Source organism: Arvicola amphibius, chromosome 3, assembly GCF_903992535.2.
Source record: "Arvicola amphibius chromosome 3, mArvAmp1.2, whole genome shotgun sequence".
NCBI lineage: Eukaryota > Metazoa > Chordata > Mammalia > Rodentia > Cricetidae > Arvicola > Arvicola amphibius.
This window is the reverse complement of record NC_052049.1, coordinates 154731578-154745016: the sequence shown is the minus strand read 5'-3', so window position 1 is coordinate 154745016 and position 13439 is coordinate 154731578. Positions and strand designations below refer to the sequence as shown.

The following is a 13439-nucleotide window of genomic DNA, read 5'->3' as shown; positions in this document are numbered from 1 at the left end:
TCTCCCTTGTTTTCATATAAATCCTTGATAGTACCTAAGTGGGAGAAAAATCTAAGCTGAAGAGCTCCTGACCTCCTTGCTGGGCTGGAAGCACAATGAAGGGTTTCTTTGAATAAGAACCAAGTTCTAGAATAATGGCTTCAGTACACACCAGGAAGGGCACCCTTACTACCTTGAGAACTGTGGCCAGATTCTCAGAGGAAAATTCTTTGTTTTCCCTTATCACCCTATAAAAAAGGCCACGACAAACAAGACAATCCAGCATCTCCCTTTGCTGTTAAATACGCTTTTCATTAAAGAGCAGGCCATAAACAGGGGCTCAGTTCCAACTTCGCTTCTTACAGATCTAAGTACCTGTCTCTTATCCTATGTTATCATGGGTATTCCTGTGTGTATCTAAAACCCAAGGACCTACACAGGAGTATACTGAGACAAACTTTCAGCAATAAGGTGTCAAATTACAAAACTCACTGAACTAACTAGTTGAAAACTCTGCTTGAACAGACCAATCCGTTCTGAATTTAAGAGTCATGAATCACTAAAAAGAAATGACTATACCCCTTCACAGAAGGGGTTATAGGAAGTATTTCTGCCACTGTAATTCCATTCAAAGTCCCAGAGGGCACTCTTCTGGAAGAGATCAGGAAGATCTGACCTTGAACAGCTGCAGGAGAGCTCTAACTCAGAGGTAACTATATTTTAAAAGAAGCTTAGCCAAGAATGGGACTACACAGGTGAGGAGACAAGAAAGATTCAAGGTAAACCGGGGACGAAGACAGGAGGCGACACTGTCCTGTTTAACTTCTTACAGTCTTTGACTTCTGAGTCATGTGAGAGCAATCACACCAGGAAAAAGCTGAGCATGGGGCCACACTTTTGCCACATCTGTAATCCCAACCTCTCAGAGGCTATGGAAAAGGTTCATGAGTTTGAGTCTAGCCTGGAATAACAGCGTGAGAGGCCAACTCTAAAAATACTTTTAAAAATAAACATAAAACCACTAAACTAAAAAATACTCAGCCAACATCCATAACCAGTACTGCCACTAATCTGGTTGTTTAAGGACTAAATGTGAGATTACTGAAAACAAGAAAGCAAATACAGTTTTCCTTCTGATATTTTCTCCTTGCAACTTTCTACAAAATATATCACATTTTTAAGGGAAAGTCACTATAGAATTCCTTATTTTTCTTTTCTCCATTTCATGTGGTGCATGCCTATGCATGTGTATGTGTGTGCACATGCATGTGTATGTGTGCACGTGCTTTTTGTTACATGTGTGGGTATGGGGGGCACACATGGATGGGTACGCGTGCACATGTGTGTATGCATGTGAAGACCCAAGGCTGAATAAAACCTTTAGAGCAGCTATAGCAGAAAGCCAGTAAAAATTGGGAAAATACTATGATTTATCTAATCCTATTCATTGAAATCCAATTTTATTTTAAAGGCACTGTCTTTTTTTACTTACCTTTTGGAACAGCAGGCTTCACAGCCATCCTGCCAACCAGGCATTCTTTCAGCATGGATTCATAATTGACCCAACGATGAACCTGGGAGACGAATGGCCGACAAGCAACGTGACTCTACCTCCACAGATGCTCCTATTTTACCATGAGCCAAGCTAAACCTTCATACACTGCTCCGAGGCAGACTCATTTAGACAGCAGCAGACAGAGACTGTTTAGAATGCTATTCTCAACGTGTTGTCTACAGATCTCTGGGTGTTTCTGACACCATCAAGTGTTCACAAGGGCCCAACAATTTCAAAGGAATACTCAGATATAACCTGCCCTTTTTACTTCTCTGCTATCTGCAAAACGTTAAAGAATATCCTTCACAGCCAGGTGGTGGTGGCGCACACCTTTATTCCCAGCATTCAGGAGGCAGAGGTAGGTAGATCTTTGTGAGTTCGAGGTCAGCCTGGTCTACAAGAGCTAATTCCAGGACAGGCTCGAGAAACCCTGTCTTGAAAAACCAAAAAGAAAAAAAAAAGAATATCCTTCACAACATATAAAAATTATTGTCATATTCTTCCTGTATGGTGAAACAGAAAATTCTAACTCAGGCTAGTCTGGAACTCACTATGTAATTCAAGCTGCCTTCTAACTCACAGCCATCCATCCTCCTGCCTCAGCCTCCTGAGTGTTGGCATTACAGGTGTACATCACTATGCCAGCAGCATAACAGTTTAAATTAGCAAAATCCTAAAAAAATTAAATGCTTAATTGTAAAAAGGCAAGTAAAGAAAATGCAACATTCAAAAACATCAGTAAAGGAAAATAATTTATTCAATTATCAATTAATTCAATATAATTATCAATGGTCATAAGTGTTATTCAAACGTTAAAATAATTAGGCCAAATAATATTGTTAACAGAGTCTTAATAATCCTGAGGAAATAACACTTAAAAGCAAATACATTACAAAGTAGACATGAACTTATTATTATTTGAAACTAAATTTGATTTGCAATTACTTACAGTACACACACTACTGTATGTAAACCTGCCTTTGGTAGTATGAGAATGGGGTGATTTCAGCAAAAAAAAAAAAAAAAAAATAGGAGACAGAGACCCAAGGAGGCAAGGGCACACAGCTTGTTGATCACAGGACTCTTAAAATAGCAGACACTTAGGTGTGTTCAAGGTAGAATATTTACTCTGACATACTCTTCTATTTAGGGTCTCAAAGACCAGTCAGATGACTAGATTTATTTAACTGTTAGTAACGACCATCTAAGAGCTGTCAAAGCAGGGTGCTGCTCAGATAATCATCTTTAAGAATATATTTGTCATGTACCCAAACTGGACCTGAACAGAAAGCAATCTGGTTAGTACTAATGTGCCAGGGCCAGAAACAGCACTGGGGACTGGAGTGGAAGGAAAGGGTGCAGGTTAATGAAAGAATCTGGCCAGTGACCACAAACTGAGCCAGGATGGGAAAAGACTACTCAGGAGCTCAGCCCCAGTCTGTGGAAACAGGCAGCAGGGAACACAGAGGGAAGGGAAGCCAGTGTGACTGAGCCGAATATACCAATAGGCCATCAAACTGGTCTATCAGTTATGTGGAAATGACAAAAAAATGAGTCAGCAGTGGGACCAAAACAGGAAACAGATAAAGCCAATAAAGATATGAACCAATAAATTCTTTGTACAACTCAAACATGGTGAGTAGGGGAAGTTTTATAGTAAAAGACGCCAGATGTTTCAAGAATACACCAGAAGCTTCTAAAATACAAAACTTTATTTCCACAGTGAGTGAAAGTAATAAATTTTATTGGTTCATTAAAGCCAAGGGACGCAACAATGTGTTAAGTAAAGAACCGCCTTCCTTACACATGTCCCATGTAAACTCAGTGCTGGGGAACACACAGTGTTATTGAGAATCTTCCGCCGAAGGAGGACATTCCATCAGAGAACACAGGGAGAGCCAGCAGACAGCTACAGCAGACAAGTTAGGCAAATGGTCCTACACTGACTTTGTTTGCATTGTTAGAAAGTAACAACAAACAGCAAAGGGAACATTTCTTAAAGAGCAAGAGGACTCTCCCAAGGGAATGGTAACCCAGTCAATGAGCAAATGCAAACTCTGCACCACGAGGACAGCACCGGAGCAAATAAGTCCTACAGTAAAGCAGATGCACTAAAGTATTTTTAAACATAAAACAAATTACATTTCTGACACCCTGATCAAAAATAACTATCTATGCCGGGCGGTGGTGGCGCACGCCTTTAATCCCAGCACTCGGGAGGCAGAGGCAGGCGGATCTCTGTGAGTTCGAGACCAGCCTGGTCTACAAGAGCTAGCTCCAGGACAGGCTCTAAAGCCGCAGAGAAACCCTGTCTCGAAAAAACAAACAAACAAAAAAAAATAACTATCTATAATCTCAGAGATAAAATATTAAAAATAACAGAAATCAAATTATGTTTGATCAAAATAACCATAAAATAACCCAATCTGATTCAGGTATCTTAAATGGTTAAAGCCTAGTATTATACAACACAGGTATCATTAATATACAAAATAAAATGTGAAACAAAAGCAAGTTACTAAACTTCTAATGACTATGATATCAGAATAACCACTAACAAAATTGATGGAGTTAACATAGTCTTTATAACTCTTAAATAGTGGGGAAACTAATGTTCATTTGTAAATTTGGAGAAAAGGATACTGATGTAAACATCTTTTGAGATAATGTAGAACTTTCCTATTCACTAATCAACTTTATCTAACTTCATCCAAGAGGTATGGGTCCCACAGAGTAACACAGACTGGATGTATAAGACTTCCCCCTCGAGGAAAAAGCAAGAATGTTGTATGTTAACTAAAAAAATTAAATTAAAAAAAACAAATGAAAGCGATCTGTAACAGCAGATCCAGCTTCCCTTCTCCCACTGGTAGTGTTTTCTATAAGTCAATTACTATCATTACCAAAATAAATCAAGATGAGTGCAAGCCTTGCTGGCAGAGGATTCAAAGTACATATCATATGCTCGATACCATCTTTAGAATTTTGATACAGTGATTTCAAAAATCATACAGTTTCTACCTGTGAACATCTGCCTGCATTTCAAAATTCAAGCTTACCCATCTCAAATGAATGCAAGCATTTTCTTCCGACAAATATGCCACTGCTAACCCCTTGCATACAAGGCTCTGACTACCTGGAGAAACTTACCTCATTAAAAAGATCCGTTCCATCTGCTCCTGCTGCTCTCATCAGTTCCTCCTCCCCGCCAGGATGATACTCCATATAGGGGCTGACATTGTAAACAAGCCCTGCACCAAAGCAAGCAGAAATAATATCCAAATGACTTCCTAATTATAAAACCTATAAATCTCTCCCAGCATTCCATTTAGGAGCTCATTTTTTCAAAGTATCATGAACTGTAAATTCTGAAATTTCTCCACTCTAGCAAGCCAGCTAATTAACCTGCCAGTTTCCTGGTCTCTTCTAAACAACAGGGGACTTGTTGGTTAAAGCACGAAAGTTTAATATATAGATACCTGCACTAGAAAAGCAACATTTACACCAGTTCCTTGAGCCCCAATTCCTACAGAGCTATGTGCAAAGGGCCCAGTGGACCTGCACACTCCCATTCCTCCAGGAGAGGAACATGGACTTTAGGAAACTCAGGTCCTTCCTAACTGCCAGCAAGAGTGCCTGCTCTCTGCTCTGGAGGGAGACATGATCTTTATTAAGTTGACCCATTGAGTAACCCATTTTTGTTTTAGGAAAAACTGTACTAACCAGGTTTTTTCAGCAGTCAAACATCCATGAAAATATTGTCCAGAACAGTCTCTGCTCACAAAACATAAAGAAATGCAAAAGACCACACAGAATTGCTTCCCAACACAAAAAACTCATGACTTTTGAATGTACACACACACACACTCCACAGAAATAAAATTTCACCACACTGTCGTCTACTGCCCTGGTGGAAATGTGATGAGCTCAACGGACCTCTTCTTCACGAGTCAGATCTCCAGTAAGGCTGAGCACCGATGAGCACTCAGCCTGCCTCATCTCTGCAGTAACCCAATAATAAAGGTCTTCAGACCTTCATTTTTTTGACCGTCCCCAAATATTTATTTAATCAATGCATGCATTCAACTACATTTTTATCTTTTAAAATAGACGAACAGGGAACAAAGCAGGAAATGCTGATTGGAGGTCTCATCAAGGAAGCATTCCTATATCTGTACCAGAAAACCAACAGCAGACAAATTCAGCTGTAAAAACAATGTAAAGGCGACGAGAATTGTTTGTTTGAATATTTAATACTCACTCCTCATGCAGGAAGACTTCCATACATTTAAATAACCCCAAACACTTGAAACATTCATTCAATATACTCATCCTGGAGGGTAGAGGAGGCTCTAAAAAAGATGAACATGGGATGTACTCACTCATAATTGGTTTCTAGCCATAAATAAAGGACATCGAGCCTATAATTCATAAAAAATCCTAGAGAAGCTATATAAGAAGGTGAACCCAAAGAAAAACATATAGTTATCCTCCTGGATATTGGAAGTAGACAAGATTGCCGGACAAAAAATGGGAATATGGGGGTGGGGGGGATGGAGGGATGGGGGGATGGGGAGAGAAAAGTGTGAAGTGGAGGATGGGAAGAGCTTGGGGGAATAGGATGGTTGGGATATAGGAAGGGTAGATATGGGAACAAGGAATTATATATCTTAGTTAAGGGAGCCATTCTAGGGTTGGCAGAGACTTGACTCTAGAGGGGTTCCAAGGTGTCCAGGAAGACGCCCCCAGCTAGTTCCTAGGGCAGCTGAGGAGAGGGTGCCAGAAATGTCCAGATCCTATTGTCATACTCATGAATATCTTGCATATCACCATAGAACCTTCACCTGGCATTGGATGGAGAAAATGACAGAGTCCCACATAGGAGCACCAGACTGAGCTCTCAAGGTCCTGATGAGGAGCAAAAGGAGGGAGATCATGAGCAAGGAAGCCAGGACCGCGAGGAGTGCTTTTACCCATTGAGACGGTGGGACAGATCTAACGGGAGACCACCAAGTCCAGTCGGAATGGGACTGATGGAACAGGGGACTAAACCGGACTCTCTGAATGTGGCTGACAGTGGAGGAGGACTGAGAAACCAAGGACAATGGCAATGAACAGGAACTCTACAGCATTGACGGGCTCACTGTGAGCCTTTTCAGTTTGGTTGCTCACCTTCCTGGACTTAGGGGGAGCTGGGAGGACCTTGGACTAAACATAGTGAAGGGAACCCTGATGGCTCTTTGTCTTTGGAGAGGGGTGGAGTGGGGGTATGGGTGGAAGGGAGGGGAGGGAAGGGGGAGGAGAAGGGGAGGAGATGGAAATCTTGAATAAAAAAAAAAAAAAGCTGCAGAGAAATCCTGTCTCGAAAAACCAGAAAAAGAAAAAAGAGAAAAAAAAAGAACATAGATTAAAGGAAATGGGTAAATTTAAGTTACTAGAGCTAGTTACAAGCCTAAACTATGGATGAGCTTTTATAATTAATAATGAGTCTCTGTGTCATTACTGGGGAGCCAGTAGTCCTGACAAAAAGGCCCAACTACAAATGGCACCCAATATCTGGGCACATATTTCCCATAAGAGCTGAGGAAGCTTTAAAATAAAGGTTCTAGCTGGTACACGCCTTGGGAGGCAGCGGCAGGTGGATCTTTGTAGTTCGAGGCCAGCCTGGTCTACAGAGCTCGTTCCAGGATAGCTAGGGCTACACAGAGAAATCATGTCAGAAAGAAAGAAGGAAGGGAGGAAGGAAGGAAGGAAGGAAGGAAGGAAGGAAGGAAGGAAGGAAGGAAGGAAGGAAGAAAAAAAGAAAAGCTCTAAACACACAAAACAGAGTCAAACGTGGCTTCCTAGTCTTGTGTCTCAGACTCATGCCGGCCATGGTACAGACACATCTCCCAGCACCTCCTGCGTGCTTGAGCTGCCAGCGTTGCCATGAGCTAAGGCACATGGTAGGTGTAAGGCTTTGCTCATGCAGACAGAAAAGGTTACAGATATACAGTAACACCAGATCAGATAGAAAAATCCCTCTAAATAGGTTACAGTGTGTTTAACAATATGCATAGACCTATGGAAAAGAAAATGGATATAGGCAGTCATAGAAAAAATAGTTTAAAAATAATGAAGTCTTTAAAGAGAGAGTAAGATAATTAAAAAAGGTCACATAAAATACAGAGGGAGTCTGGATCCTATATGATGTCTTGTTAACTTTAAATTTTTTAAATGCTAATGTACAAAAACCCAATAGCTGCCAAAAGACATTGGATTATGGAAACTGCTAAATTAAACTAACCTATACATTTTTAAAATGTCATAACTTTAAAATGGAAGTTGGACAATGTGTTGTGTTAGGGGAAAGGTTATGCTTTTGCTTCCACAGTTAACAAAAGGCTGTGGAATTCTTCCAGAATAATAGAGATCAGACTTGACTGGGGATGAGACCTCCTGACTATCTTGGCTTCAGATATGGGGGAGGAAGACAAAAAAAGACCACAGGGCAGGCAATGTGTAAGCGGATCCTTTGACATGGGAACAGCTCTGAGACAGGATGAGACATGATAAATCTTGTTGGCTACAGAGTCCTCATGAGTTATTATTACATACTATCTTTTCATATGGCATGGATAGAGATTTATATTACAGTTTGATTATACAGTCCAAATGGACTTTAAAGTTAACAGATGCCTTTTACCTGCTTAAATATAAAACAAAAATCATCTTTAACTGACTTTTGTACACACCAGAAATATATTCCATACTTGTGTTAATGCAGCTATGTATGTTACCTTTGGAAGTCTACATGTTGTCAGAGGAAGGGGACCAGACACCAGTGAAAATAGGTGGCCCAGGTGATCTAGTATCTCAGAGTGCCTCTGCAGTTTCCTCAGAGTTCTGCATCCAAAACAGCTCCAAAGCTGCTGGCTGAGATGGTCCAACTTCACAGACTACTCCAGCCAAGACTTCACATAAGCCTCGTACTTTGCCACTGCACAGATACTGTACAGCAAATAATACAGCTAACTCTCACTGGACTTGGCCATTTCTCCTATTTTCCCAGGGTCTCTTAAAGATGCCAGCATCCCCAAACAACAGAAAGCAGTCTGGAGAACACAACACCTATATTCCCAAGAGGTGGGGGTGGATGGCTTTTCATTCAATGGATTATAGATGTCTGTCATAATTTAGGGAGGTTGGTTACAGATTGTTACTGGTCATAGTCAAGGAGACAGCTTAATAAAAGAGATTAGATTCAGGGATCTCTTAGAGTGTAGAAATAGTGGGGGGAAAAGGTTGGATTGTTGAATCTTCTTTTGAACAACCACTAATCTCAAATATTTTACATTGGTATGGATTTTGGTATAGTGACACAAATTTAAAATTATTTTTGTTAGAACATACTGTACTTACATGTTTAAACAAAGTATTGTATCTATGCAGCTCATTTAACAATATAATGTAAATTTCTAGTCCTTTAAAGTTATTATTATAAACTATTTAGGATAACAAAGAAATATAGGTTACTAGTCACCCATAACAATAAAACTAGTCATGTTAGGTATGTTTTCAAGGTCAAACAGAGATATATTTTAGATAGATGGTCCTCAAACACTTCAAAGACCTATAGAATATGACATTTAAAATATTTTGTTAACATAGCCTTTTCATGATGATGAGACATATACTCCTGGTAACACCAATTTACTTCAAAGATAATGAGCAAAGAAGAAACTCCTTATGGATTTTGCTTTCATTGTGGCAAGATTAGCCACTGGGGAAAGAAACTGTTCTTGCCTTGACCGCTGACAGTATGCTGTATAAACTAGAGAAGCAGAACACAAAGAAAAAAGACTGTTTAATTTTACCAAGATAAGGTGAGATAGTCCTTTAACATTCCTACTTCATAGAAAGGCCTGCCAGACATTCTTCAGGACACACAGAAAAGTGACTGCTGAATTTTGTCAAAACTAGGCAGAACAATTCTTCAAAATTCCTGCTTTATAGATGAATCTGCCTGATATTCTAGGCCTACAGGCCAAAGATTAAATGCCTCAACATTGCAGAGGAACCTTGGGTGCCTGTCTAGGCAGTCAGATGTCTATAATTTTTATAGGGTTGGAAGTGGCTTGCACTGTACTTGCTGTTTACTTGGGTAATATTATATCCTTCTTTGATGGAGTTAAAGATGCTATCTCCAATTGATAACTGCTCACAAAGGAAAAATTCATTTTCTCCAACAGAGTCTCACAGGGTACACAAACCACACTTAAGGATAGGCCCCATGGCCAGCAGTAGTAGGTGGCCAACACACAATGAACTCAATGGTATTTTTGGAAATTTTTTTCTCACAATGCTTTGTCTGGGCATTTCTTTTTTTTTTTTTTTTAAACCGTACAGATCTTTTGCTTATTATATATTATGGTTTACAGTTTTGCTTACATAGGTGTTTTTTAAATGTGTGTGTGTGTGCATGCACATGTATGAGAATGTGATGTCTCAGGTTGTGTATATGTTTCTTAGGCTTTTACTTTGGCTCTTTTGTATGTTTCTTTGTTTTGCCCTATTCTGGTGTGTTTTTAATTATTATTATTATCATTTTTTTTTTTTTTTTTTTTGGTTTTTCGAGACAGAGTTTCTCTGTGGCTTTGGAGCCTGTCCTGGAACTAGCTCTTGTAGACCAGGCTGGCCTCGAACTCACAGAGATCCGTCTGCCTCTGCCTCCCGAGTGCTGGGATTAAAGGCGTGCGCCACCACTGCCCGGCTATTATTATCATTATTATTGATGCCTGTTTGTATACTAATGAAAGAAAGAAAGTGTGGATTTGGATGGGTGAGAAAGTAGGAAAGATCTGGGAGGAGTTAGGGGAGAAGCAACTGTAAATAATATATTGCATGAAAAACAATCTATTTTCAATTTAAAAAGATAAACTAAAACGAGGAGATATTATACTTTAAGAGGAAGATGCTCTCTTGACAGTGTCAAGAATCAGGAATCCTTGTAAGAGGACACAGACTACATAATGGGTACATAGTTTAGCAACATACAGAAACATTTTCTCAGCAGCATTCTCCTTTTCTCTGTGGACACATATACACAAACACACACACATACACACAACATTCTATTTTGATAGGTTTGCTTATTCTGGGCATTTCATACAAGTGCAATCATACAAAACATACTCATTTATGACTTCCTTTTTCCACATAGCGTATCTGCAAGGTTCATCCACTTTGTTGTAGGCATAGTTTTTTGTTTTATGGCTACGTAATATGCCATGTGGATAAATCACATTTAATTTATTCACTCATCATTAGATGGACATTTAGGTTGTATTCATGTATGAGCTGTATGGATGTTTCACTAATCTTAGACATACTCATCTAGGAGGAAATGTAATGGGTAATATGGTATTGACGTGTACCATACATCCTTCCAGTTGGTGAGCCTAGTGGAAGGAACTCAAGCTAATTAAAGATGCAACCCTTCTGTCTGTCTTTCTACCTCTATAAGATAAGCAGTTTCCTCTGCTACGTATTCTTAACGTCATGTCACATCTTGCCAAAGGCCTCAAAGCCTCACAGCTAAATGACCATGACTGAAACCTTTTGAAATGTTGGTTAAATAAACCTTTTTAAAAAGCTGTTTATCGGGGGTATTTTTTTGTTTTTTTTTGGTTTTGGTTTTTTGAGACAGGGTTTCCCTGTAGTTTCTAGAGTCTGTCCTGGAACTAGCTCTTGTAGACCAGGCTGGCCTCGAACTCAAGAGATCTGCCTGCCTCTGCCTCCCGAGTGCTGGGATTAAAGGCGTGCGCCACCACCGCCCAGCTATCTTGGGTATTTTTTAAAGACAGAAAATGTTCATATACACAGCTTTCTATGCTTGGCAATTTGAAGAATGGGGGGGTTTTCAAGACCAAAAAGTCTGACAGCACTCAGATAGGTAAAAGGAAACATTTTAAAAACTAAATTTCAGCTTTCATATTCAAACAAATATTAAGGTTCTAGATTATATTCATTCCATAAATATATTTACTGTCTATCATGTATGTACCAAGTATTGTGACCAATTTTGTTTTTAACCTTCTCAATGGCAATTTTGAATGTCTCAGTTTCTGAGAGCTTGATTTTCAGTCCTATCTCCAACTCTCCAGAGACAGGAAAAGCCTTACAACCTTCAGAACCTCCATCCAGCCACACTATCTCAGATGACTAAATACAGATCGGCAGCACACTCCACTGCAACCTCACACTCAGATCTAGGTGACAGTGCCTACAGATAGCACCGTGTTAGCCGCAAGTGACACCTATGCCTGTCATCTCCCAGATGAAGGTGCCACAGTGGCTCAGGTTAGGTAATTATGCATGTGAACCACAGTGGCTCACCATACAGAATTAATGGTTTCACCATACTTTGGGCCACATTTCTTCTTTCTTCTCTTCTATAAGTCACAAAGTCACAGAGTCTTAGATTAGAGTACAACTCCAGAGCAAGCTCAGAAAAGACACTTCTGGTGGTCCAAGGTGAAAATTTTCCCTCAAACTAAAATATTATGTTTATTTGGAATTCTTGTCCTTTCATAAATGTGAGATTTTCTAGAAGCTAAACAGACATGTAATATAAGACTGGAGACAGTAACACCACAGTATATATGAGCCGTCATCTATTAAACTATACATTAGAGATATTTACCAAAAAAGAAATTGATGTACTTCTCTATTTTTCTCTTATAAAAGTTATTTTCATAAACATGGTGCTATTTACAACATATAGTAGGGTTATTACCTTTATTAAATTTATTTTAAATATTCCTTACTTTTCTTAATTTTAGTTAATAATAATGTTAGAGACATGGGGCAAACAAAAGCCATTTAATATTCTCAAAAACTATTAAAAGATTAGGGGGATTTCAAGATCCCAAAAAAGTCTGACACACATGTAAATAAAAATAAACATTCAGCTGGGTGGTGGTGGCACATGCCTTTAATCCCAGCACTCTAGAGGCGGAGGCAGGAGGATGTCTGTGAGTTCAAGGCCAGCCTGATTTATAAGACCTCGTTCCAGAACAGGCCCTAAAGCTTCAGAGAAACCCTGTCTCAAAAAAACAAAAAAACAAACAAACAAAATAAAACAAACAAAATCAAAGTAAACATTCAAAACTAATTTTTGGTTTTAACATTCAAACAAATTTTAAAGTTCTAGGTTATATTCATTCAATAAATGTATTTAATGTAGGTCATGTATATAGCAAGTATAAGCCATTATAGAACAGAATTTTCACTTACTTAGAATTTTTAGCATTGTTAATTATGTTGGACCTAAAACATGATGAAAAAAGATACATTCACAAGGTAAAAACATGGTGAACTCACCATTTTTCAGCAACAGAGATGAGTGTCTCTAAGCCTTAGTCTAAAGAATGTGACGACTCTGCCACCTTGTGTTCAATAAAGAAACTGCACGACCACTTTACTGTGTCTACAATTGTTTATCTAGTTCCAACAATTGCTGAACAAAATCTACATACAACTCAATGAAAATTTTAATTCTATCCCTCAGTTATGCTAATGTCTGTTATGTACTCTGAAGCTCTGTTACAACACTTTAACATGATAGTCCCAATGAACTGGTTCTTTGTGTACGTGTGTTGTATGTGGTTGTTAGTGTGGGTATGTACACATCTGTGTGGAAGCCAGAGGCTGACTTCAGCTGTCTCCTCCTTATGCTTTGAGACAGCGTCCTCACTGAATCTAAATCTCATTACACTCTGGTCTCCACAGACACACATGCAACAGCGTGTTCTCAACAGTGCATGTACACCAGCAAGTGCATACAGACACACAATTATGCACACGTGCATACAACACGCACACGGTTTCCTTTAGATTCTCAGAGACCACAGGCTTTGGGATG

The 13439-nt window shown here is 39.3% G+C and overlaps 1 protein-coding gene across 3 annotated transcripts in view; it reads right to left on the bottom strand.

The window, feature by feature from the left end:
- Positions 1-13439, bottom strand: part of LOC119808874 (cytochrome b5 reductase 4) — a 56492-nt gene that overhangs the window by 35852 nt on the left and 7201 nt on the right. For all 3 annotated transcript variants that reach the window (XR_005284568.1, XM_038321383.1, XM_038321384.1), the window contains exons 3-4: positions 4685-4785; positions 1472-1553 (exon numbers count right to left, since the gene is read on the bottom strand). Coding sequence is in view for 2 of the 3 variants with exons in the window: in XM_038321383.1 (XP_038177311.1) it covers positions 1472-1553; positions 4685-4785 (183 nt within the window). In the remaining variant the exon portion in view is untranslated. The remainder of the gene's footprint in view (positions 1-1471; positions 1554-4684; positions 4786-13439) is intronic.